Raw genomic sequence first — 26,378 nt, 5'->3', positions numbered from 1 at the left:
CTGTGAAAATCTGAACAAAATCTGGATGGTTCTTATTTTTTTAAATACCCACCGGTATATCTCAGTGGGGAGAAGAATTTCAAAGCCTGTCCGACCCCGGCTTGAATTTTTGATTCTCCTGCTTTTCCATTCTCATTCCCGAGGTGTTCTTGTTGGGGGAGAACACCTCAGCATTGCTGCATTATTTTTAAATAAGCCACAGTCGCTTTAAGGAGCTCAGGATAAAAAAAAATCCGCTAACACTTTGATTTTTTCCCCCCAGTTTTCTACAGTTTGATAATGCGAGATGTGGACTGCCTGTAAATGGAAGGATGGGCATTCTCATGGCAGGACTGGCTCTGTCCGTGGAAAGCCCCTTTTTCCCTAATTACCGGTGGGTTTAGAAGAGGTGCGAGGTGAGGTGCAGCTGGCAGGGCCTGGCTTTGGCTTGGGAGCAGCACGGGGACGGCGAGGAAGCCGCTCGCGAGCCATCGCTTCCGGGGGCCGGCACGGCCGTCGCGCTGCGCGGGAATCGCCCCGCGTCGCGGCGGGGACTTTGCTCCGCAGGCTGCGGCCGCTCGGCCTGTGTCGCCTTGGCTGCAGCCGCCCGGGCAGCGGGCCCTGGCTCCGGACACCCTCCGGTGCTTCTGCACGTGACTTCAGGGGAGGAGGAGGGGACCCTCGGAAGGATATCGCAGGGCAAACCTTAAGCTGATGGCCGGAAAGGCCGGCGCTCGCCTTTGCAGACGGCCGGTGGCTTACTCCAGTCGCATCTTTTGCGTTTCTTCCCGGCTCTGTAGGCTTCTGCCCCGACCGCTGCCTTTGGGAAACGTCTTTGTGGCGGAGACCACCTTCTTCCTCGCTTTTTGGGCAGCTGGAGGTGTGAGCTGCCCCGTCGGCGCCTTCCCCCTCCCTCGGCACCGGAGCCGTCCCGCCGCGGGGGAGGCTGGGGCCGCGCCGCGCTTCCCCTTCCGGGCGAGTTGTTCCTGCTCCCGCGCTGTGGCCTCGTCCGGGAGGTGACAGAGCTTCCACTCCCGTATCCCAGTCTGCTTTCCAGACAGAGATCAATAAGCTGCTGAAGCGGCTTTTCTCTTCGGACGGTTCAGAAACGCTGTTTCTTTCCTCCTAGAAATTTTTGTAAACTCGAAAGAAAACCGTGAAAAAAGTGTTCCTCTCTGTCCAGCCCATTAATCCTGCCTGCTCAGGACAGAATTAACCTTGGCAAGCCTTCTAGAGGAGAGAGTAATTCTAACCTTAAAAATCTGCTGATTAAAGCTGGTTTCAGGAATTCGATTTCACTTAACGTGTTGGCCGGGAGCCCAGCCCAGCATTAACATAGCGCGGACACCCGCGCCTCGGCATCTTTTACCTCCCCGAGAAATAAATAAATAACTCGCCCAGCTAGTGAAACCCCTTCTGCCGCTTTTAAGCAAGAATTCATTCTAAAGACTTCTTTAACTAAGTGCATCGAGTGCGTCGTGGCGACCCGTCTCCCGAGGAGACGCGGGGGACGCAGCTCAGGACACGGCAGCGCCGGCGCGTCGCAGCGCTGGGGGCGAGTGCGGGAGTTCGGCAAGGAAAAGCGTCAGATCCCCTGAGAGCGGCCAGAGAGGGGCCGAAGGGCTGCGTTTGCCCGGGGGCGGCTGCGTTTGCCCGGGGGCGGCTGCGTTTGCCCGGGGGCGGCTGCGCCGCGGCTCCGGGGGAGCTGGCCGGGCCGGGAGCCCGCGGCTCTCCCGGAGAGACGGGTTGTTTCACGGACAAGAGCTGGAACGACTAAAGGAGGGAGGCTGCAGGGCTGAGGAAAGGACTCTGCCGTCCGTCTGCCTGACCTGCTCTGCCTCGGCCAGGCGCTTTGCAGCTCCGCCAAACGGCCTCGACCTGCTGAGGCAGAGGGGGGTTCGGTCTCCACTGGCTTTTCGGATGTAGGAAAAGGGGCCAAACCTGCCGTGCGGGTTTGCCATCTGCGTTGGGTGGATGCGGGCCACTAAGCACCCTCAGATAAGTATAGCGTTGAGGCACTGCGTCCCCTGCTAGATGTAAATGAGAAACCTGGAGATAAAAGGCCAAGTCTCGCAAGAAATTGCAGTTTTGTTCTGAAAAGTTAACAGGGAAACCGAATCTCGGGGTGAAAACGAGGGGAATAAGGTAGGACTCACTAACGGCATCCTGACGTTTACTGCCGGCGCGTTCCCGCTGCTGTCGGCAGCGTGTCCGGAGCAGGCTCTGGCAGGGATTGCCTCGTGCTTTGCAGATACCGTTCTCCTGCTCGCGAGCGGCCGAGGAGCGGTCCTGCGCCCTCGGGGCACCGCCGGCCTCCGCGGCGTCGCGGCAGTCGCGGCAGCGTGCCCAGCGGCTCGAGGTGCACAGTGAGCGCGGAGAGCCTGGGTGGTGCCAGGGCTGCATAACCCCGTTAAAAACGCAGCAGTCGCAGAAGCCATCAATCGCACCGGGAATCCAGAAAACGGACCGCTTCAGCGTCCGTCGCAGCTGAGGGATGCAGTGCATCCTCCGCTCGTCGCATGGGTCGTTGCATTTGCAAGGAGAAAAGACCGCCTCTCCCCCCGAGTGCTACACCTGCTTTTCCCTCTTGAGATCGGTGGGGTATTTTTGGCGTTAACATTTGCTGAGTTTGGGGTCTTTTGACTTCTGCATCAGCCTCTCCGTTGGGCACAGGAGTGCTGGATGCACATCTCCCTTGCTCCTGGCCCCGGATGGTTCTCATCTGTAACAGCCAAACTTACCCTGCTTGCTGGATTTTTCCTGAGACCTGGGCTGTTCCTGCCCTGTTGTTTCTTCTTTGCATCTTCTCGTTTTCGTGTGCATATCGCAACCCATTGTATAGCATTAGTAGGCCACAAAATTAGGAACGTGAACAGAAAGAGGGTAGATTCCTACGCCTATCGACGGTTATCTGAGGTAGTGGCTTGCCGCTGCGCTTGCTGGACGCTGCTCCCGGGAGCGCCTTTCCCGACCTCCCCGGGCCCGTCCCACCCCCGCGGTGGTCCTGCGCGGGGTCACCGCATCGGGGAGGGGGCAGGGAGGAGCTGGGTTTGAGCCTTGTCGGCTGTGAAGCCGGAGCGTTTGTGGTCCCTGGGTGCTTTGCTCTGCAGGGGAGGTCAGCGCGTGCCCAGCTTTGCCGAGGATTTCATCCAGCCTGCGCCAGCCGTAGCGGCCGCTGGCCGTGTCTTCCCAGGCGGCCGGAGTCGGAACCAGGCAGGCCTGACTCTCTTTAAAACCCGGTTCAGTCACGAGTGCTAAACATCCCAAAATCTCGCCTTTAAAATCTTTCAGCTTGATAATTTTGCTTTTCTCAGTTGCAGCTCAGAAGTACCATGGGTGCTATATATTCTTTATGTTACAAAAGGCAGATAAATTATTTACTTTATTTGCCCTTTCATGCCACATAACGCATTCATGCCCCATATATATTGGAGATTTGTGATTTGTTCTTCCCTTCACCTTTCTTCAGTGAAAAGGTCTGAGGGAGGATCCATGGAAATCCCCGGCCCAATGTGCTGGGTGTAAAACGGTCCGTTTTAGCAGCAGAGCTGGAGCGCTGCCAGCAGAGTTTGGGGAAACGGTGCAGATTCCCCCCGCAAGCACCCGCAGATCATGCAGAGGCCCGGCCAGGTGAAAAAGCTTTGGCTGTTTATTTTCTAAGCCTGCACTGGGCTGAATTCATGGCATGGCTGACTCCCCGCGTAAATCCAAATGTACTGTGTTATCAAATCGTAGTTCATCCTGTAGAGCTTAATTTATTAACGCTGGAAATCCTGGGAAACAATGACGCTAACAGTTCTGACTTTTTTTATTTATATCTTAAACATGGGTTTTATGCCTTTTTATCCAAAAATTCTTTTAGTTATTGCCATTGTCACTCATGTTGTCGTTATTCCAGAAGCTGTATTTATCAGGATCTGTTTCTTCTGCTGCACTGCAATTTTTCTGCAGCTCTGTTAATTCTCGAATACTAAAATGAAATGTCAATGAAGAAGCGTTCCCTGTTGTTTGACATGGATCTGCTTCTTTCTGCCTACTTAAATTAGAACATGTAGACCCCAAACAATAATCCAAGTTAGATCCATGCCACATGTGTTTAAAAAAAAAAGAAATCACTTTTGTGTTCTGGATGCTTTATAAATTCTATGAACTATTAGGATTTTCTTAATGCTGTGCTGAAATGCTGGAAAGAAACCATGGAGGTGGGATGTCTTTCTGTAATTCATTATCGACATATCCGGAGTTGTATACAAGACAGATTTGGAGATAGAGAGCAGTTTCCGTATCTACTAAATGCAGCACGTGCTGTGAGGGTGTCAGCATTAGACTGTTGTGTAAATATTTCTTATTTTAATCACAGTGAAGTTTTGATCGCCCTCATAGCAATCAGCGCTGTGAAGCAAGTGGCGGTCTGTCGATTTCTGTCGAACAAGGGGCTATGTGTGTTCTTAGGCGTAGCGAAGGCTGCTTCAGGGGATCGTTCCAGAGGAGCTTTCCAAGTCACTGCGGAGAAACTTCCAGCGCTCGGTGGTGCTGCTCCTAAAAAGCTGTTTTCCAAACCGGGAAGAGCAGCTCTGAGTCAGCAGAACTGCGCATTAAAGACCTTTTAATAAGGCGCGAGGCTGCGGTGCAGCCGAGAGCCTCTGTCAGAGATCAGCCTGAACAAACAGTGCCTGCCTTTTTTCCCAGGCCGAATGGCGGGATTAAAATGTTAAGCTTTTCTTAGGAATATTTTCTTCAGGTTTTTTTTACTCCCCCCCCCTTTTGTGTGAAATTTACCCTTGACATATTTAAAAACATTATTAATCTCTGTCATTTGTATTTTAAAAATAACTCTGTGATAGAAGCCAGAAGCCCTTAAACCCTTTCTAATTTGCGCCGACCTTGAGTGATTATCTCGCGGAGGAGAGGCTGCAGCCAGCCGCTCGGTGCGTTCGCTGATAAGCGTGCGCTTTTAATGGCACACCTGAAACGACGGCTTTCCCCCCGCGCTAATCCTGTTACCAGGCATGCCAACGATGACGAGGCTGGCGAGCTTGTTGTTTGCGGAGTATTTTCGTAGTTTGTGAAAGCGCCTTAAAGGACGGGAGGATTATAAATCAAGATTTACTAACGCCTCTGTATTTGTGTAAAATGGCTGGAGTTCCTGCGTTAGGAGATTGCGCGGAGAGAGCCCGTGTCGCGGTGCCGGCAGGTACGTGGTGAGATGACCGGCGTTGCTCAGGCACGACAGAGCACCGAGTAAAACAGGCAGGTCATCCAAACAGGTGCCAAAACAGCCTTGATTCAACATTAGTGTTTATGACGTGCCATCCATATCTGGAAAAATGGGTATTCGGGACAACCCGAGCAGTGATCCCACCTGCTTGTGTTCCAGTTAACGTGATTTAAAGTCGTGCTGAAGTGTTACCAGAACGAGGGCCATCACGGCTTGCAACTGCAGCAAAACTTAAAAGTTACGCGAAAGGAGGTAAACCACAGGAGCGTTTTCTTAATAGCGAACGACCTGGTCGATCGTCCTTCGCGCTCCCTGCTTTCTCTCCCTAGCGTGCTGGCCCAGTGCCACCGCGCGTCCCCCGCGTACCCCGAGCCGCCCCTGCTCGGCGGACGAAACGGCCACGCAGAGAGGAATTAAACGCAGACCTTGTGAAGAAACTCATGGTTTATTCAGTTCCGATATTTATTTGGGTACTTCAGGCATAAGGCGCGCGTTCAGCCGGTGGGTTTGTTTTATCAGAGCCTTCCAGCCGATGGCGTTCGGGTTGCTAATATTTGCACAGAATGAACGTCTAAAATATTTACCGCAAATAGCTTTTAATGGTTTTGCGACTTCAGGTGTTCTGGAGCTAACCGGCGCTGGGGCGGTTTGCCAGATCGGTTCCTCGGCGACGTCACCGCTCTGCGCTTTCCCCGCCCCTTTCCTCAGCGGCCCCCGGCGAGGTTCCCCGCTCCGGGGTGTCTCTGTTCGGGTGGATGCGTCGCGGCCGCCGGGACGGGTGACGCGGAGCTCCGGGCGCCGTCGGGGCCGGGGGGGCTGCACTGCGCTTCCCTCCCGCGACGCCGCCACGTGACGGCGCCACGTGACGGCGCCACGTGACGGCGCCACGGTGCCACGTGACGCCGCACGCCGCCACATGATGCTACGTGACGCCGCACGCCGCTACATGACGCCACACCGCGCGGCCCGCGCCGCCTGCAGCCCGGCGGGGAGCCCACAGGCCAGGTACAGAGCGCCCTGAGCCCCACCGCGCTGTGGGGCAGCCCCTGAGCCCCCCAGTACCAGGCCCCACACCAGGCCGTGGGGCAGCCCCTGAGCCCCCCGCAGTACCGAGCCCCACACCAGGCCGTGGGGCAGCCCCTGAGCCCCCCGGTACCGAGCCCCACACCAGGCCGTGGGGCAGCCCCTAGGCTCCCCCCAGTACCGAGCCCCGCACCAGGCCTTGGGGCAGCCCCTGAGCCCCCCAGTACCGGGCCCCACACCAGGCCGTGGGGCAGCCCCTAGGCTCCCCCCAGTGCTGGGCCCCACACCAGGCCGTGGGGCAGCCCCTGAGCCCCCCAGTACCGGGCCCCGCACCAGGCCGTGGGGCAGCCCCTAGGCTCCCCCCAGTGCTGGGCCCCACACCAGGCCGTGGGGCAGCCCCTGAGCCCCCCAGTACCGAGCCCCACACCAGGCCGTGGGGCAGCCCCTGAGCCCCCCAGTACCGAGCCCCACACCAGGCCGTGGGGCAGCCCCTAGGCTCCCCCCAGTGCTGGGCCCCACACCAGGCCGTGGGGCAGCCCCCAGGCTCCCCCCAGTACCGGGCCCCACACCAGGCCGTGGGGCAGCCCCTGAGCCCCCCAGTACCGAGCCCCACACCAGGCCGTGGGGCAGCCCCTGAGCCCCCCAGTACCGAGCCCCACACCAGGCCGTGGGGCAGCCCCTGAGCCCCCCAGTACCGAGCCCCACACCAGGCCGTGGGGCAGCCCCTGAGCCCCCCAGTACCGAGCCCCACACCAGGCCGTGGGGCAGTCCCTGAGCCCCCCAGTACCGGGCCCCACACCAGGCCGTGGGGCAGCCCCTAGGCTCCCCCCAGTGCTGGGCCCCACACCAGGCCGTGGGGCAGCCCCCAGGCTCCCCCCAGTACCGGGCCCCACACCAGGCCGTGGGGCAGCCCCTGAGCCCCCCAGTACCGGGCCCCACACCAGGCCGTGGGGCAGCCCCTGAGCCCCCCAGTACCGAGCCCCACACCAGGCCGTGGGGCAGCCCCTGAGCCCCCCAGTACCGAGCCCCACACCAGGCCGTGGGGCAGCCCCTGAGCCCCCCAGTACCGAGCCCCACACCAGGCCGTGGGGCAGCCCCTGAGCCCCCCAGTACCGAGCCCCACACCAGGCCGTGGGGCAGTCCCTGAGCCCCCCAGTACCGGGCCCCACACCAGGCCGTGGGGCAGCCCCTAGGCTCCCCCCAGTGCTGGGCCCCACACCAGGCCGTGGGGCAGCCCCCAGGCTCCCCCCAGTACCGGGCCCCACACCAGGCCGTGGGGCAGCCCCTGAGCCCCCCCCAGTACCGGGCCCCACACCAGGCCGTGGGGCAGCCCCTGAGCCCCCCCCAGTACCGGGCCCCACACCAGGCCGTGGGGCAGCCCCTAGGCTCCCCCCAGTGCCAGGCCCCACACCAGGCCGTGGGGCAGCCCCTAGGCTCCCCCCAGTACCGGGCCCCACACCAGGCCGTGGGGCAGCCCCCAGGCCCCCACCCGCCCCCACTACCAGGCCCCTCACCAGGCCGTGGGGCAGCTTCTGGGGGCCCACACCAGGCAGTGAGGCAGCCCGCAGGCCCCACACCAGGCCGGTGATCCCAGGTGGCGGCTCCGGCAGTTGTCCCCTGCCCCGCTCCGCCCGCGCGTCGGCCTGTCCCAGCCGCTCTCTCCGCTGGCAGGACGATTCGCGCTCGCGGCCCTGGTGCTGCAGCGGGTCCCGGACCTGTGACGCCTCAACGCCCGCGATGCCTTGGCCACCTCCCCCCGTCGTACTGTTAAACCATCTTGCTTTTCCAAGAAGCTGCGAGGCCTCGTAGCAGGCGTTCAGGTCGAGCTTCGAGCAAGCCAATAGTGCGTTGATGCTACGAGATGTCATAATCAGCGCAACTGCTGGAGCAAAATGTGCCAAAAGGGAGGTTCCTCTTAAAAATCCCCCGTAGTTGGGTTTATTTGTTTCTTTCTTCTGTAATTGCAGAACGCTGGTATGCCTAAAATACACGTGGTCCGTGATCTTTCAAGGGAAATATCTGAGGAAAGCTACAAGCAGATTGCTCAATTTTTGCAATCTCATGTTTAAGGAAAACTAATCACTTTCACTAGAGAGGAGTATATCATTACACGCGCGCCTGTCCCCATCCCTCAGATGCGCTATATTAAAAGCCAGCAAAGTCAGAAAAGAATATTGCTTTCTTACTAATAAATATATTTTGTGGACAGGAATTGTACCACGATCTTCTAAATTAATTTCAGTTTTGTTTGGTTGGTTTGTACTGGGCTTAGCTCCCAATTGACAACACTGTTTAAAAGTTTCAGCTTGAAATCTGATTTTCCTGCAGAAAGAATCCCTTAGCCTTGGCAATTCCCTTTCATTTCCGTTGATCAGAGTTCATTAAAAAGGAAGTGGTATTTTGGCATTTTGTTGTATAAAATAATACCTGGCGGCATTGTTTTCAATTTATATAACCAGGTGATGAACCATGGAAAACAGGTGGTGGTTGTTGTTGTTGACTGTGGGGTTTTTTTTGTTTTTGGTTTTTTGGTTTTGTTTTTTTCAGGAAATAACCTTAGAACAAAGATCGTAATGCATGTACCAAACCCACCTCTTTACTGTATCTGGATTCAGAACAATGTAGGGAGACGTTTTTTAGTCTCTTCTTATCTAGGTGAGTCTCGGCTTTGGGTAAATGCTGTACCTTATCACAGAAGTGGCTATTAAGAGGGTCCAGGTAGCCTGCTAAGTGTTTCTGATGGCAATTGCAGCAGTTTGCAATGCTGATTTAGGAAGCTGAGTGATTTTATTCCAGTTATGCCCAGATAATGCAAGAGCATCCCTGAGGGGTTTCTCTGTAGCGGAAGGCAAGGAAATTGCGTAATGGAGGACTTTGTTTATTGCTCCGCAGCCGCCCTGCCGCAGTGTACGTACGGGAGCATCGGGCGCAGCGATGGCGCTGCGGATCTTTGGTAGCGCGAGGAAGAGCCTCGTCGGCCATCTCTGGCCTGACCAACTGCGAGCAGGACAAACCGCCAGCTGGCAAAAAGGCTGTTTAAGTCACCGCTGGTAAGCGGTCTGGGACTGCTGAAATCCTCGTTCCCTGGAAGCGAATTTCATGATTCGCTGCAAAGGGCTCTAGGCTTTACGCGTTGTCTTAAGTTCTGTTCCTTCAGCTTTTGTCTAGAGGCTTTTGAACTGTGGTATGTGGCTCGCTAATGGTCCGTAACCCGCTTCACTGGGTTACACGCTGACAGATCGAAGCGGCCTTTGAAGGTGTCCTGTTTTGCCCAGTGACCTGAGCTAGGAGAGTCAAATCTGTTAAAATCAGCGGACGGCGCCCGCTATGGAGAACCAGCCTTCCGAGTTAGGGACGTTCCTCTTTGGATACTCTCAGACTTCTGTAGCAGAGATGTTTCTCATATAAAATAGAGCTTAAAGTCTGTCTGTTGATTCTTTAATACATAATGGTGTTTAAGAAGTATTCTCTCAAAACTTTGGCATGGTATAATCTGGTATTCTCTTCTACCAGCAGGATCAATACTATGGACCGACTTCAGAAAATACCAGCATAACGCAACATGCAGTGTTCTGTTGTTCCCTAGCCTCTGTCTCTTAAACTCAGTTATCGTCCGGATAATGTTTCCCTTCACTAACTCTGAATCTGTTTTCTCTTTTTTTGTCCGTAGTGCTTGTATGGCTGTTATGTCCATTCCTCCATCATCCCCACATTTCACAGAAGGTGCTACTGGCTTCTTCAGGTAAGGTGATGTTAAATTCCTTTCTCATGGTATGAAACTCTAATTGAACTTGTATGGCTGCAGTTTTTATTGGTATTGTGGAAGCTGTGGTTCAGCTACCCCTTTCTGTTTTTTTTCTTTTTTGTATGTTTTGGGGAACTTTTTTGTCTGAAGCTGACATGGATTTTCTTAAAATAGTACGTGTCCGTTTAGAGATGTGTTAGGTTTTTCTCTGTGTAAATTTCTAGCAAATATAAAGTAGATGCCAGCTTAAATGTTTCCAAAACAGAGAGACAGCTAAATAAGGTAGGTTTTTTTAGGTTTGTAGTTTGTTTTTTTGTTTGTTTTTGGGTTTTTTTTTCCCCGTTTTGAAAGGACTCTCAGACAGTAAGGAGCTTAGGAAGCCAGCTGCCACGAAAGCATGGATGCTGTGGAGGAGAGAGAAGGCCTATGTTTCTGTTTGAAATTCTCATAGTGTAAAATATGTGGCAAACTGCACTAGAAGGAGAACAGAACTACTTTCCTTCAGTAAGGAGTTTAGGTGGGGAGTTGAGTTATTAAATGATTTTTCTTCTCACTAGTGTGGGCACGATAAAGCCCCTGGAAATTTCGGGCAGAATTTTCATCTTTGTTCTGCAGTGTTTGGGTTGTGGCCTGATAGTAGGCCGTAGGCTGTGGTAGGTGGTAGGTTCTCAGGTCCATTTTCTGAATTTTGCCTGGGGTGGGCATTTGCTGAACCAGAAATGCTAAATGTAGGTTTGCTGAGCTATTTATGTGGACAAGTTGTTGTTGCTTACAAATGCTCAGCACATGCAAGCGTTTTGTTTCCTTTTCTTAGGAATAAGCATTTGACAAATATTGTAATAATATTACTGTTTTAAAAATTAAACCCCCACAGTCCTGAAAACAAATGGGTTCTGTTTCAAGAAGTAAATGGAAAATTTCTTTTCCTAGTTTAGCAATCACACTTACATATTAAAAGAAAAAAAGCTGTTGCTCTCACTGCTGCTTAAAAGGACACCCCACAAATGATGGAGAATGGTGTCCACTTGGAGGATATAGCCAAAGGGAATGTATGCAGAATATCATTTTCTTCTGCTCCTTTTACATGAGGTCTCTGAGCTGTATTTGCATTCTTTAAATATGAATGTCATGCAAATAAAGGGAAGAAAACTCTCCGCAGTTGCAGACGGAGCAGTATTTCATCCGCTTCAGGCTGGGAGCTGGTAGTTTCCCCCGTGTCCCTGCTGCTGACCTCCAGGCTCACCCGGTGATGGCAAGGCGTGCGGGCTCTCGCTCTCTAGCGGCCTGGGGGCCTCCGCAGAGGAGGTCTGCGGTGTTGGGGCTGCACTGAAAAGACACGCAGCCGTGCTGAGATCTGCAGGCCTTCAACTCTTTTCTGAATAGCAGCAGATTTTCTGCACAGCCCTCTGATGTACTTGACCTGTGCATGTGGCTCGATGTTGCAGGCACTAGGAAGAGGGGGGAGCTGCTTATAGGTATAACTAAAGAAGCCATTAAAAGTTCACAGTTCAGTGCACTGAACTGAAAAAATCTCTAAATTTAGAGTCCAGTTTGCCTTGGGCAGCAGGCAGCTGTTTGTTTTATTATTTAGCTGCTGTCTCTGCTGGTGCCTGTGATGGGTGATGTGACGTGAGAATTCAGATGAAACTCTGAATTCATTGTGATCTGCAAGCACTGCACAACTAGCGCGCTGTGTGCTTCCCTAGTTAGCGTTTCTCTCAGATGCCTTCTGTGAAGGCGTAGACGATGATGGTGGGTAGAACAGCAGATCGATTGGTTCCTCTCTGGTCTTGCGGTTCCTACTTAGCAACAGGGTTTTGGGTTGGGGGGATGGTGAAAAGATTGGGGGGGCTGGGGGAGGGCAAAAAGAATCTCTCTCCAAAGTTTTAGACCATCTTCTTCACTCTGAGAATTGATTAGGATTGAGAGGAGCGACTTGGAAGTACATTTCTTATAAGCCTGTTTATAAAACGTGATGCAGGACATCTCGTGGTGAGTGTACCATAGTTTTATTCAGAAACAAGGACACATTGTGCCTTTGCTGTGTGAGGAATATGAATCTGATTCATGAAAACGTCTTCCAGACATAAATGGACATCCTTCAATCATGCTCTCAAGGTTATGCAGCTGAGGAAAAAAAAGTTAGTCAAGAACAAATGACTCTCTTCTAAGGCCTACACAATATTTCTATTCAACTCCAAGATGAATTTAGGGCAAATAAGACTAGAAGGTAGAGCTGGTATGACACACGAGAAACCTTGGTAAGTTGGGCTCTTTGTGTATCTGTTTCACAATAATGGCAGGGAGGTAGTTTGTGCATTTGGAATTTATGTGACTGCGGCAATCCTGATTCTCCTTTTAGATTTTTAACAAATAAAGTGCATTTTTTTTCAAATTTGAAGCTCAAGGGTTAAGAGCCTAAATCTGTACATCAGGATATGAATGGGACTGGTTTGCAGAGCTAGTAAGTGCCAGTAAGCTCTATCCTGGCATCAAGGGAAAGGCAGACACTTGTCACCTCTGAAATTCAGGCTGCCAGGTAAGCACTTAATTGTTCTAGCTGACTAACTTTAGATTTCTGCATTTGAAATGCTGGTCTCCCTTTCTAATGACAATTAGCACCTTTCCAAGTGGAAGGAAAACTGATGGTTCATATAAACACGCAGTCTTCCTCTTTACATAACTGGCAGGCTGTTCGCAGTCAAGGAATTAAATTGTTTTTCACAGAATACATTCTTCCTTCCACAGTTGAAAATGGAGATTAAGTATGAATATCACTGGCTTCCAGAATCAAGAACGGTATCTTCCTGTCTCTTTTCACTTGCTCTTTAAAACGGCTTGGACCTGCTTTGAGTAAAGCTGGGTGATGGTAGTGGGACCGTTTCAGCATGCTTTATTTTATTATAAGGTTCACTAGCATCTTGTCGATTTTATATTTGAAATAAACTGGCGCCGCGGGTCAGGAGTCGGCGGCTGATAGGTGTGCGTGTAGGCTTTAATGTGGCAGGGGAAGAGACTGATCCAAAGGGATAAATATCCAGAGAGGGATTTCCCAGCTCTGTGGGGAAAAGGGCAGTTGCTGGGGGCAGCAGTCTTGGCTCCTGCGATGCCCGGGAGCGTCGGGATTGGGTTTCTGAAGGGAGCAGATACGTGAGCTGGTTTGCTGTTACGTTGCGTGACCTTTGCTCTCTGCCCGTGCTCTTGTGCTCTGCAGCAAATCTCTGTGGTGGTGGGATGAAATGTCGTTTCCTCGGTTCCCAGAGAGAGTTTTGGTGAAGCTGTAGCTGAGGTTTTGCTCCAGCTCTGGACTGTTGTTAGGGGAGATGTTGGTTTCGTCTTTACGAGAGCAGTGTGCTTGCCGAGCGGGTGGTTAGAAATGCTTGTGTCTTGTGATGTCTCTTAGGACCTGTTTTGCAGAAAGGACTAAGCTACGTTCCCTGGAGGTAGGGTTAGTTTTACCTCCGGAGAATGAAGTCCAAATTCTTTGACATTTTGGGATGGCACAAAATACGCTAATTTGAAGCAAAGGCCTGCCCTCTGCTCCTGCCGATCAGGCTCCCAGTGCGTAGGAGTCGCGTCCTCTGAAGGCTGAGACTCGTGACTGCGATTTGGAAAGGTCGCCCTCGTTTGCTCGAGGGGTGGGAGGCCAAGAGAGCAAGCGGCACGTGCAGTCTGCGCTCCTCCGTCCAGCGGTGAGAATGCGGGCGCGCGCCCTCGGGGCTTCGTGAGACTGTCGCGACTGTATTTTGTGCCGGGTTTGCTCCAGCTGTCACGTTTCCATCAGCTCGAACTGCTCTTAGTCAGCCCTGGAGGAGTGCAGACCTCGTTCCCGTCCTGAGACGCCGTCCTTTGCAAGGCCGTGTGCAGCCGTGGAGCCTTTGATCCTGGGTCCGGGTCCGGCTCGCTGGAGCTGCGCGTGGCCGAGCGCTGCTGTCGTCCGTAATTCCCCTCGCCAGCAGCCCACGCTCCAGCCGACGCTCCCCTGTCCCTGCTCAGGAGAAAAAGGAACGAAGAGCTCTTTGCAGGTGCATAACCTGTGTTCGTATTACCCGTTGTGAACGACTTCTGCCTGCTCCGTGGCAAACCCAGGCCTCTTCCTCCTGCCCCCAGGGCAGAGCGGGCTGAAAGAGGCGTCTGCGTTGCAGAGCAATCTGTTTGCAAGTCTCGCAGAGAAGAACTTGTAGCAGAAACAATATTCTCTCGTTATGAGGCTGGTGCTCGGTTCCCAAAGGCTCTTTCGCTGTACAGGGGGCGAGAGAAACCGGGATCCGTTCAGGTGAAGGCGGGCGAATGGAGCCGCGTGGCTAGGCGGCACGCAGATGTGGCAATGAATGCTACCAGGGAAACGTTTTTGGACCAGTTATCCTTTGACATTTACGTCTTACTGCTTAGGAGGTTGGCAGGGCCAAGTAGTTTTTTGTGCTGTGGATTTGGTAAATCTAGGAGGGAGGAAGAAGTGTGATTTATTGGCTTGGATTTCTGGCTGTCAGCGGAGGGCACTGCTGCATTCAGCCTGAGTAATGAATACATGGGAACACCACAGGTTTTTGAAAAAACAAATTGCTTTTTTGCCAGAGAGGTTTCTGGAGTCTCTGCAGCCCAAGCGCCATAGTTACTCGTATACCTAATATCTTTTTGATACAGTACAATAAAAAAGCATTTTCATCTCCCTTTTTGTTGCAAAGGACACAGGTATAGGAAAAGAATTGTGCATGGTCAGAGAAACACTGTCTCTTATAAGACACACATGCACGGGTCTCCCACTCTTTCTTCTTCCATATTCGTTTCACATACTACACATCTGGCTCCAAAATACTGCACAGGCCCCCGAGTTTTGACTTTTTTTCTTACTTTCCCTCCGTCTTCCATTTCAGCACCACCTGATAAATGACTCTCGCATTTCCAAATAGGTAGAGGCAGGGCAACATTTAACGTTAATTTCTAGCAAAATGTTTGGATCTGTAGTTCACGCAGATTAAATGTTGTTTTTCACACTTTTTTTTAAGCCGTATAGTATTTTCTTGGAGTGTGGCACTTATTGCCTGTTAGTGTCTGGTCAGTAGGAAGTAAATCTAATCAATTATTCTGTGATGTGGCCTATGTTTTATGGGATGATCTTTCTCCAGATTCTATTGTCAGGGTAGATATCGATTAAAAATCCCCATGCAGTTGTTTTTAATTCTTTCTTATTGGCATTTTCAGCATAAAGGCCAAGAATCAAACAAGCCACAGAAATCTCAGTCTCTATCTTATGCTGTAGTCGTTACTTACATGGCAGTATCCTATTTCTCGGTTAAGCAACTTTACATTGTTGTTTCTGTTTGGCACAGCGTACTTTCTCCTGAAAGACTGGTCAAAGGGGTAAGAAATGAAAAACAGTCAACTGAGCCATCGGGGGCAAAGTGCAGTTTTCTAAGACTCTGCTGCAAGAAGTTTTCCTCCCTTGGGCTAAAACTAAGGCTAGAAATTTTCATTGTGAAAAATGTAAATTGTAGAGATGTAGAGTTAATAAAAACAACTGGATATAGGTTGGAAGTCACCTCACCTCAGCTGTGGTGGTAAGTGCCCAAGGATGGCACAGATCTTGCAGAGAGCTTGGTCCTCACTGGAGACAGCAGCAGCGGTCGGCATTTGTGCTGGGTTAGTACCCAAAGCCCACGAGGGGACAGTCCTGCCCAGGAGGACGGATTTGCTGCGTTTCTGGTGTATTTGTAAATCTGCCCAAGTGCGGATGTGGAACAGTGTTTATGCTTTTACTTCTGATTTTATTTAGGCAGGCATTTTTCCTTTCTTTTTCCACTTGCCACTGTGTCTTGCTGTTTGAATTGTACAGTAGAAAGCTCAAGGAACAGAGCACAATAAAAATAATAAAGTATCTTTATTATTAAAGATAATAATAAAAGATTCATGTGGACAACGCTATAAGCCTAATCCATCAACATGTGCTCCTGCGGGACACAATCCTGGAACACCCTCCTCTCCTATTAGACCTGCCAACTTATTGAAATGTATTTTTAATGAATTTGAACTTTAAACAAATGCTTTTTTCCACGAGAGAACAGTATTCTCGTTGCGGTACTGCCTCAGTGGAGGGCCGAGCTCTCTCCTCCGCCCGGGCTGTAGCAGGGGCTCTGGCGTGAGGCCGATGCTGCGGGGCCTTTCAGGACTTGGCGGTGGATGTTAATTTAGAGAAGCAGCTTTTGTGTGCGCTCGCACGGCAGCGTGACAGCCTGCTCTTGACTGAAGGATGGATGGTGTTCAGCTGAGTAACGCTCACGGCACACCAGATCCTTTCATCTTTCCAAGCATTTTCTTCAAGGTTCTGGCCAGCAGATTCATGGTAATAAATGTTTTTAGTGCTTGCTGTTGCCAAAGAGATACTACTCCAGCCTTGTTTTCAGGAAAAAAGGGGGAAAAAAAACATTGTGATTATAAAATGGCACTGTGTGGTTGCGATAGCAAGTTGACTGTACAAGATACAACAAGTTTCCTTCTTTGTATTCTGAAGAGTTTATGCTTTTTTCAGACGTTTTAAGCTTTCTTGCTAATGGATTTTAAAATGCTGCCTTTACAGAAAACACCTTTAATATTAAAAAAAAAAAAAAAAAGGATTTTTGTAATTGTAGAGCAAGCATTGTAGTGTCTCTGCAGGAGACTTTCCCACTCTGGGCACCCACAGTCTCCTGCATTGACTTCTTGGAGCTGAGTGAGTGAATAATGACAAGGGTGGCGGTGGTGCTTTTCCACATTGTGTTCTCATATTTTTATTTCAGTTTGCTGATTCGTAGCAAAACAAAGCCATGGTCTGAGTGACAGAGAGATGAAAAGATAGGGCTGATTACATGAATTCTCTCTTCAGGGAGTATTTGCCATGGATGAATCCTCAGTAGCACCTCGAAAGGATGCTACTGGAAAGCCTCCTGGACCTGTAATTTGCTATATCTCTAATTAGCTATGCACTTTTTGGGAATGTCTTCTGGTTTCCAAATATTTAACTTGGCCCCTCCATATTTCCATTCCCAAGAAAATTAATCAGTGTTAAAAAGAAATAGCTTTTGTCTTTGAAGTCTGAACTCATGCACTGCCTTGTCCTTTTAATCTTATTTTGGCTCTGTGTGAGGCAGTGCCTAAAAGCGCTTTGCAAAAATGGCGTATCGCGTACATGAGGCTTAGCAGCCTCGTGATCCAGGCGCGACTCCACGAGCTGCTCGTTTTTATCGTTAGCAGCCTGCGATTCCTGGCGTCCAGCTCTTCTCCGGGCTCCTGGTGAAGAGCAGCGCTCTGGAAGAGGCCGGTGCTTTGCTGAGATTCCTCAGGAACCCTAAACAAACGCGTTTTGGCCTAGATTGCTTTGGAGATGTTTGCCCTGTCCCACCGAGAGCATGTTTGCCCTGTCCCCGGTTCAGGCTTTGGGAGGAGACCTGGCTGAGGAAGCTGACGGAGCCGATGCTCTGAGACACGGCTCCCTTTTCTGCAGGGCTCCCCATGGTGTCGATGCTCTGCGGTGCCAAGCCGAGCATCGCACGCAGCAGAACGAATCGGTTTTTTGGCATTACCTGTTAGTATTCTAAAGGAAGCAGTATCTTAGCTGTTTGCAGGTAGTCAAATGAAGAAAAGCGCTGCCGAAATCTGTTTTTTAGGTATGAATGATGGCAGGCCCTCAGACTCCTGGAAAGGCTTCAGCTCTTAGACACTATCGCTGAATTCGTTGGCTTGTTTGCCAGTAGGACGTTTGTGTAAGAAGACAACTGCTGTGTGTGTTTAGACTTCCAAAATGGCACCAGATTTTCTGTCAACGGGGGAAAAAAAATGTTTGTACTCGTAATGACTAATGCAGCAAAAATGTGGATTCTCAGATACAGTCAATTTTTAAACATTGGCACAGCTGAATAACAAAATGTAGAGTTCCCTTCTGTGTATTGATAACTGGCACCCCAGGAATTTCGAATTAGTCTAGCTGCCAGGCTCCCAAGGCTGTCTGCTCTTTGCCGAGGTTACTGGAAGCAGCCTTCGTCTTTACCCGTCGCTACTTGCGTCTCTTGCCCTTTTCCGCTCCCGTGGATGCAGGCAGGAGGCTGGCTTTGTTGGGCAGTCTTGGCTTGGCGAGGAGCGGGGCTGCCGGTTACCGTTCTCCACCCCGTCTAGCAGATGCTGATCGCTTTTTCAGTGCTGATGTTAAAATGCTGCAAAAGTGGGAAGCAATATATTAAAAAGTCTCCCTTTTTCTTAATTAAGAGATACCTAAGTCACATGCAGACTGTGCTGTAGGAGCATGCTAAAAATTTTTTGTGAATTTAGAGAGCGACTAAAACTTGTTCCTTATAGCACGGGGAAGAACTTTTCATCCTGCCATCTTTTCTGTAACTGCTTGCCTAAACCTAGAGAAAATTTTTTTTTTATTTTAGACCCCTCAGGTTTCATGATTTTTATTATTTGTTTGTTTTTCCAAATGCCTTTCCTCTTGCTGGAGCAATTTAATAAGGACAATGGTTACAGCAAATAGAGCTCAGGAATCCTTGACGGACTAAAGTGCTGCTGATATGATAGGACATCCCCCCAAAAAAAGAAAAGTATTGGAATAAAATAAAATTAATTATGAACATATAGTGAAATAAAGCCCTTGCTTTTGCCCAGAGAATATTTATTAGTTTAGTCCTTCGCCAATACGGTTTTCACCAGCGGGATTTTCGTGATGAGCATGCTTGTAGGAACAGGAGGTGTCGGGATTGCTTACACGAAGGGGTATTCATCCTGTTGGTGTTTATTCGTCTCAGCCAATCGGACAAATTAACGAGCATCTGAAAGCAATAGGAAGGCAGATACCCGTTCACATTAACTGCTCACTGAATAAACTAAAACGGTGAAAAAATCTGTAAATACAACTGTTTTCATAGCTAAGTCGGAGGAGAAGAGCGCACTAGTAGGTTGAGCTCCGCCGGCGCGGTGGCCCCGTCCCGTCCCGCGGCAGGACGAGGCGGACGGGCGGCAGGCGGGAGCTTAGGCCGAGCCTGGGACAGGGCCCGGGGCCGCGGCCTCTGCGGGAGGAAGTCAAGAGCAGGTTCCCCTTTTCCCCCGCAGGCTGGCCCAGCACCGCTCAGCAAATCTCAGCACTTCTTATCCTGCTGTTGGGCCCCAGCTGCGGGGGGTCAGGCGTACCAGTACTGGAAGAGGGTAACTCTGCGATGGCAGAAATACACAGGGCAGGCCGGTACCCCTCGGAGAGTCCTCTTGTAGATGAGTTTCGTGGTAATTGCTGAAATGTGCTATCCTGTCCTGTGATAGCTAAAAAATCTGCGTTGCACCTTTGTTCCTTGCATACTCGCAACGTGTTTGCAGCAGCCAGGAGAGCTACGACGATGCTTTACTGTGGTGTAGAAAACGGAAGGAAAACGTCGGGGCAGGTGGGCAGCCAGGCTGGTGCTGATGTTCTCGGCAAGAGGTCTGTGCTCTCAGGAACAAGTGAGAGATGCCGGAGGGGAGACTGCAGTCGTGCCATATTCTGTTACCGGTGGTTAATTGTCCTTCATTTAGTTCTGCATGCGCCAGCCGTACCTTGCAGAAGAGCTGCAAGTGCTGATTCAATGTCAGAGACTTTAAATTTAGCAACTGCAGTATTTTTGCTTTCAACTGTTTTTGCCTGATTCTTTCTTCTGATGCACTTGAATATTCAGCTGTTTATTACTGTTAATGCCTGCATCGATGCTTGGCGGTCTCCGAGTGGTCCTTTCCTAAAGTGCTGCACGTCTGAAAGCTGTGGGCAGAAAGCATCAAGGCCTGAAATTAGTTTAAATGTTTTTACGTGAGGTCCACACCTGTCCCACGGAAATTTGGCGTTCCTTCTTGCCTCAAATTTTCCATTATGTCCTAAGTGAGAGGAAAACCTTCCCTTTTCTTTGCGAAAGAGTCCTGACAGACCAGAATTTCCCTGCCCCGTAGCTTCTGATACGCTGCTCCAGCAGCAGCCTCCACTTTCCTGGCTTGAGTAACAAAAGGTAGCTTTTTGGGGTTTTTTTTGTTGTTTTTTAGACATAAATTGGAAATAATGTCATAAAAATTCCTGAGACCTTTGCTCAGTAATAGTTTTCATTTTTCGTTCGGGTGGAATAGGAGTGACTGGGCAGTAAAGCGTTAGAGACTGCGCGCTGCACGTGGGCACTTCAGATAGGTCCCCTGTTGCTGGGAGAGGGGTGTAAGTTCGGCGCTCAGCGTAATGAGCCTTGCGTTTTTTCTAGTAGCAGTATGGACTGTTGCCGTTACGCTAGCACATTTTCCCAAAGTGCGAGCTTTAACCTTTGTGATGAAATTAAGGGTTTATGGAGGTATAACAAGGGAGGACACCCCGTGTCTGGCCGGGGCCCGCGTGGCCTGGCGTTGTGAGCGCGCCTGGGAGGTCTGGCCTCTGCCGCACCGCGCCGGCGTTTGCTGCCTGACCGGGGCCAGTTACCTGGACAGCCTGAGGCTCAGGGTCCCTGTCGGCGAAGGGACGGTGGCGATGGAGGTCACCGCCTTTGCCTGAGGCGCTTGGAGACCTGTTGCCCTTGTTGCCGTTTACTTTTGCACCGTCGTTGCCTGGTTGTGGTTGGGGTTATACAGCGCTTGTCATAGCGCTAAGACAATCTGGAAGAAAATACAAGTGTGAGGCAGTGTGAACTCTTACTTATTCCAGTGCCTGACCAGAGCTTGCGGATGTCAAAGCTCCAGTTTTGCTCCGGAGACTCCTACCCGTGTCTGGGAGTTGAGGAGTCCCTGGGCTCTTCGCGGGAGGTTGTGACGTGTCCGCACGTGGCACGGTTTCCCGTGCCTTCCCCGGAAAAATCCGGAGCAGAACCCCAGCTAGACAGACCGGGGGCCGTGAGAGAAACTCCCGGCTTCCTAAAACGCTGTCACTGGCAACGTTGAACGGAGGAGGAAAAAGTCCTTGCTCATGTTTAAAATATTTGTTGTAACTTCTGAAGGCTCGGGTGTTTCCTGGCTGGCGGAATATTCCGTAGGGTGCCTGCTTCTGACTGCTTTGGCTGCTGCTTTTCTCATGGCTGTGTTGTGGAAAAGCTCTGGTGAATTCCTGATGGTTTTTCTCAGATGGGGGTCTGGGCACTGTTAGGAAGACGTGCACAGTCCATTCCTTCGCTTTCCTGCAGTCCTCCAAGTCTCTTCCTGTCTTTTCTCTGCTCACGACTCCAAAGCTGCATAAGCCGTGCTGCTAGCCTAGACCTGGCCTGGCGTTCAGGATCCCCCCTCTCCCTAAAGCCCCAGCCCTTGTTCTTCTCTCACACTTTCAGGCTCCGAATGTTAAGACCTATCTAAAACCCTGTTCTCTCCCTGTTTTCTTTGTTCTTCCTGGGATTTTCCATTGCCTTTTCTGCGGATAGCCACAGTTCTACCCAGGTGTCAGCTGTCCCTTTGGTCTCCACTCGCCCCAAAGGACTCCTCTTCCTGCCAGAGCGAGCACGCCCTCCTTGCCTCTTTAGCACAAGAGGCTCTTTGGAAAGAATTAATTCAGCAGGACCAGATGACGATCTACCTGCTGATAGATGGATATTTACAGAACAGTTTCTAAGTAGGCATGCTTCGATAACCTTAAGTTCCTATTTTTAGTGTAAAGAGTGAGTGGCGTGATCATGGAGCTGTGCCTTTAGAGAGGATGGCCCAAGTACGGCAGCAGCGTGCAGCCTTGCTGGCCGGCAGAGCTGCCCTTTGCGCTGAGTTACTCCGCGCTGCAGCCGCAGCAGAACTGCTGTCAATATTCGCTCTGGCCAGAAGTCAATAGGAAACACTCGTAGCTGTTCCCAGTCCCCTTGGGTCTTTGCTGTGCTGCACAGCGCTTCAAGGTACTTCCACGTACAAAAGCATTTCCTGTGAGTGGAGAAGTTACAGACACCTTTGTCAAGACTCCTTAATATTCCCTTTACGTTATCTCTTTGAAAGACCGTACGCTCCTTTCATCTTGTCAGATAGAAGACTCCTTGCCGTGTGCCTGTTTCCTTGCTAGCACAGTAGCCGCTACGTCTCTAGACTTCCTATCATGTTATTCAAGGATCATTACAGATAGGAGAGATTCCTGGAATCTGTGGAGCTCTGCAAAAAGTATTGCTCAGCCCAATTAAAATTTCAAGGGTTTTGCTAATTCTTTTTCTTAACATATTTCCACCTTTGTTTTCATCATTTGCAATTATTCTGATGTGAAGTGTTTCCAACAAATACTCACTCCTGAAAACAAATTTTAAAGAAGCCGTTCAAGAGAGGTTTCATCTGAGCCTCTCCCCAAACACTTTTACTCTTTTTATTCATTTTGGTGAGAAGACAGAAACTGTTAAGTTAACCTGGTATCCAATTGCCAAACTCAAGAAGACAGTCTCAGTTGGGATCATTTTCTCCTCTCCCCTTTTCTTTTCTTCTCTCCTCTCCCCTTTTCTTTTCTTCTCTCCTCTCCCCTTTTCTTTTCTTCTCTCCTCTCCCCTTTTCTTTTCTTCTCTCCTCTCCCCTTTTCTTTTCTTCTCTCCTCTCCCCTTTTCTTTTCTTCTCTCCTCTCCCCTTTTCTTTTCTTCTCTCCTCTCCCCTTTTCTTTTCTTCTCTCCTCTCCCCTTTTCTTTTCTTCTCTCCTTTCTTGACAAGCTGTGAAATTAGCCTCTTCCCTCCACTCCAACTACTGCTTGAAATCTGTAGATGTCCAGCAAAATGTACAGGACCCAGCCGTTAAACCCCACAGTAAAGGGGAAAGAGAAATGAAGTGGAGATGTAGTTCCTTAGAGATGAAAATTATTAATTAATTTTACTCTGCAGAACTTGTCATTGTGCTAATCCTTTGCTAGGCAGACTGCTCTGTGCTTCCCGTGCTGCGTTCTGTCAGCTCTGCGAAACCGGTGCTTCGCGTATAAAGGACTGCACAAGGCAGTTTGGTTGCCATCTTAATTTGTCAAACCAAACAAATGCTGTTCTTGTAGCTGACACCTTTGAAAAGGCAGAAAGAAACTAAAAGCCCTTTAATTTACGTTCTAGATTGAGGGCTTTTATGCTGTTTTCCATTTTGTGTAATCTTCTTTCGGCATTGCACTCTTAATGTAGTCGTCTTTTAAGCAAAAGAGGAAGTGAAACTTTGCCCCAGGAAGCTTTTTTTTGGTCAAAATAAGTATACCTGCGCTGTCATTAAAACAAAGATAATCATTTTGTGCACCAGCTTTGTGATGCCTTTAAAAAAACAACTGCGCTGTGTACCTTCTCTGTGAAATTAGCCCAAGTATAAAGCACTGCAGGACAGAGGAAGTGAAAATCAGAAATTGAGGTATTTTCCCAGTCGTTTTCCTATTTCATCCTTATCGGCGCATGGGTATGGCTCCTTGCTTTGAGGTTTTATCACAGATATTTGGCAAGCATTAGCTTTTATAAACATGTATATTATGGGATTAGATGGTTCATTTCTTTCTCGTTATCTTGCAGCCAGTGCCGTCCGCTCAGCGTTGCTGTGGCAGAGGGCTCGGGAAAGATCTGCAGCCTGAGCTCTTGCATGAAGTCGAGGGGTCTGGCAGTGTTCGGCCTCTCAGATCTTGCAGGCGGATCAGAGGGTCCCTGAGCTGCTGCAGCTGCAGCTTTTTTGCCTTGGGCACCGCGGCACCGAGCGCTGGTCCTGAGGTTGCCAAGGATGAAAGTCCGAGGCTGGACCCGAGGGCTCTGGGATCGCGGAGGTTGAGGAGAAAAGCTAAAACGCTTCCAATTTGATAAAATAAAAATGATGCCAAGACTGAGAAGTTAAAAAAGCAGAAACTTGGAAGAAAGGACACAATAATAAGAGAATAAATAAGAGAAGCCGAACGGCGAATGGTGAGCTATCGTACGGTAGTGCGGCGTTGCTCAGCGCCCGGTTTCTCTGCAGGGCTTCCTGCAGGCCCCCGTCGGGCGCCGGCTCGCTAGCCGCACTCCAGCTCCCGTCTCCCCAGCGGCAGCTGTCCCTCTTCCCCACCGCCCGTTACTGACTCTCGGGCCGTGAGCAGTTGTTGCTGGTTGCCTTAGCCTAGCTGATCTGAGTTGGGTGCTTATCTTCAGTGCTCGCGGCACAGCGCGGAGGTGCTGCTTTCCGATGAGCAGCCTGGGCTGCAAAGCCCCGGACCTGGGAGCCGCGGCTCCGCACGGCGCGCTGGCTGGAACACCTCTCTGCTGTTGTCATTCACGTCAAAACCCGAAAAGGAGCCCGTTTCTCTTTGAGAGGATTCGGCTGCTGCAGGTCTGCCATTTGTCATCCTCCCTTCTGATCGCTTCTGCGTCTCCCTGCGGCGTGTCGGTGCCGTGGAAGAAAGGGGAAGGAGGCCCGTGTCGCTGCCGGCGCGCGTGATGGGCACTGAAAGTCACTCGCTGCGACAGCTGCTCTTGTTCTCGCTGACGCGCTCTCCTGTTCGCAGCCTTTGAAACAGTCTCCTGTATTTTGCAGCCGAGTGGAGAGAGCTCCTCTGTCTTTGCGAAGCGTGCTAGCCTTGACAGGCGTTACTGGGCTTTTCTGGTTCTGGATCTCTCCAGCTTTCACTGACGACGGAAGTGTTTGCAGGTCGCGTTTCGTATTAGTGTTTTGGGCGCTGCGATTGCTATTTCTGTCTCACAACCAGCTGATGTACTACTGCCCATCTTGGCCAACGTTTGCCTAAATTCAGCCTTCCTGCAATTCCTATTTCTGGCAGGCAGAGCGCCGGCGCGGGGCCGGCCCGGGGCGAGGGGCAGCGCAGGGGCCGGGGCCCTGCCGGCGTCTCCGAGACGGCTGCGCGGGAGGCAGAGCTGCGGCCGAGGGACGGAGCCGCGGCCCCTGCCCGGGGTGGCTCGCTCCAGCAGTGCTCCGTGGGCCGTCTTCCTCTCGTCGTCTCATTCCGCGTTTTATCCTTTTCACGCAGGCAGCGTAAGCAGGACAAGAGTGAGTAGTGAAGGATGGTGCAGAAGTGATGGCGAGCCAGAGCCCCGTGACTCCCTTCTGACAGTGATGCACTTTCTGATCAATGCGTAGGGTTGCTCTCGGGGCAGCTGCATCCTTTCAACCACCTTCTGTTTTATAGGTATGAACACATAAATGTATTTATGATATCTATTCGAGTCAGAGGCTATTTTTGTTTTATCTCTCCTCTCTCAAGATCCGCGTGTTTGCTAATGTTAGCTTCTCATAGAGAGTCTTCACCTTCACTAAAATTAAATTCCATCTGGCAGAGCTCATTACAAGCTGTGTTCCTGCCAGCGACCTCCTTCCTCTTTATAGGAGCAATGCTGTCCTGTGCACCGTGCTCCAAGATCATCCTGACTTCTTTCTCTCAGAGCACATCCCGTTTGCTCTGCGAGGAAGGGTAAAACCTTAAAGCGTTAAGGGAACAGCATCTGAGAGTCCCCTTTTTCGGGAGCGCAGCAGTGCGTCTGTTTTACATCCATCTTAGCATTCCAGACCACGGAAAGAAATCAGGATGCTGCTTTCATGAGAAATGTTTTTCCTGACAAAAATCTACAGCAGATAAAATTGAACTTGCAACTCAGACTGGGCCATACACTTTTACAAGTCTGGATACCTTCAAAACAAAGATGCGTTTTGACACCTGCAGGATGAATAAAATGGGACTGCAGTGAAATGCAGCAGTAACCCTCCTCTGACGTTCCAGCAAAGAGGAAACAGAGAGGATTGCAAATGAACCAGTTTCTAGAGGGCTAGAAACATTTTAGCAGGAGTGCTTTATCTTTTGTAATGTTTTTATAAATTATTTATTAATACCTTTGCTGCATTTTTCTTAGAAATTGGATAGAAAAGCAAAATGTATAGCAGGCAAATTTTATTCTCAAAGAAAGGTGCCAGCGATTAAAAAACAATTTCCAACCGTTTCAAACATACAGCTTTATTTTAGATGAGTAATCTGCTGTTTTTGTATCACTCTCCACCATTTTAAAGAAAATCCAGGTTCCATTCCCTAGGTATATGAGAAGACCGACATTAATGCAAGCAAAGTAAAAAGCAGTCAAAGTGCTTTAGTTGTTGCTTAAATAATCTGTTGTCATTTATAGAAGAGATGCATTTCCCAAACTGCTTTGGGACGTGCGCTGGTTGCTAATTGAGAGGAGTTATTGTAGGGGCAGCATAAAAAAGTCCAAAACATGGCCGACTGCTACAAAAATGGAAAGCAGATTTTATGCTTTTGGCTCTTTGTGGAAATGATGCACCATTTGCACTTTACATCTGACTTGGGGGATGGAAAGCAGCATATCTGTCACTTTATAGCTGCTGTAATCCTGCCGTGTGCTGTTGGCTCAGCTCGTGTAACGGGGAGAGCAGCACATGCCTGAACCAACAGTGTTCCCAGGCAGCGCTTTGTTTACGGCTCTGGCAGCACAGCCCTGATGTGACACTGGCCTTGTGCAAATAGGCTTTTCTCCGTCTATTCCCAGTAACTCTTACCAGGAGCA

General features: G+C 50.5%; 1 protein-coding gene across 9 annotated transcripts in view; it reads left to right on the top strand.

Moving 5' to 3' along the window:
* The window catches only part of CAMTA1 (calmodulin binding transcription activator 1), a 435,941-nt gene that overhangs the window by 231,768 nt on the left and 177,795 nt on the right, over nucleotides 1-26,378 (top strand). For all 9 annotated transcript variants that reach the window (XM_064525335.1, XM_064525333.1, XM_064525334.1 and 6 more), the window contains one exon: nucleotides 9,891-9,962. In XM_064525335.1, the coding sequence (XP_064381405.1) occupies nucleotides 9,891-9,962 (72 nt within the window). The remainder of the gene's footprint in view (nucleotides 1-9,890; nucleotides 9,963-26,378) is intronic.

This window comes from Dromaius novaehollandiae, chromosome 24 (assembly GCF_036370855.1).
Source record: "Dromaius novaehollandiae isolate bDroNov1 chromosome 24, bDroNov1.hap1, whole genome shotgun sequence".
Classification (NCBI taxonomy): domain Eukaryota; kingdom Metazoa; phylum Chordata; class Aves; order Casuariiformes; family Dromaiidae; genus Dromaius; species Dromaius novaehollandiae.
The sequence above is the reverse complement of the archived record's forward strand: the minus strand, read 5'-3'. Positions and strand labels throughout refer to the sequence as shown.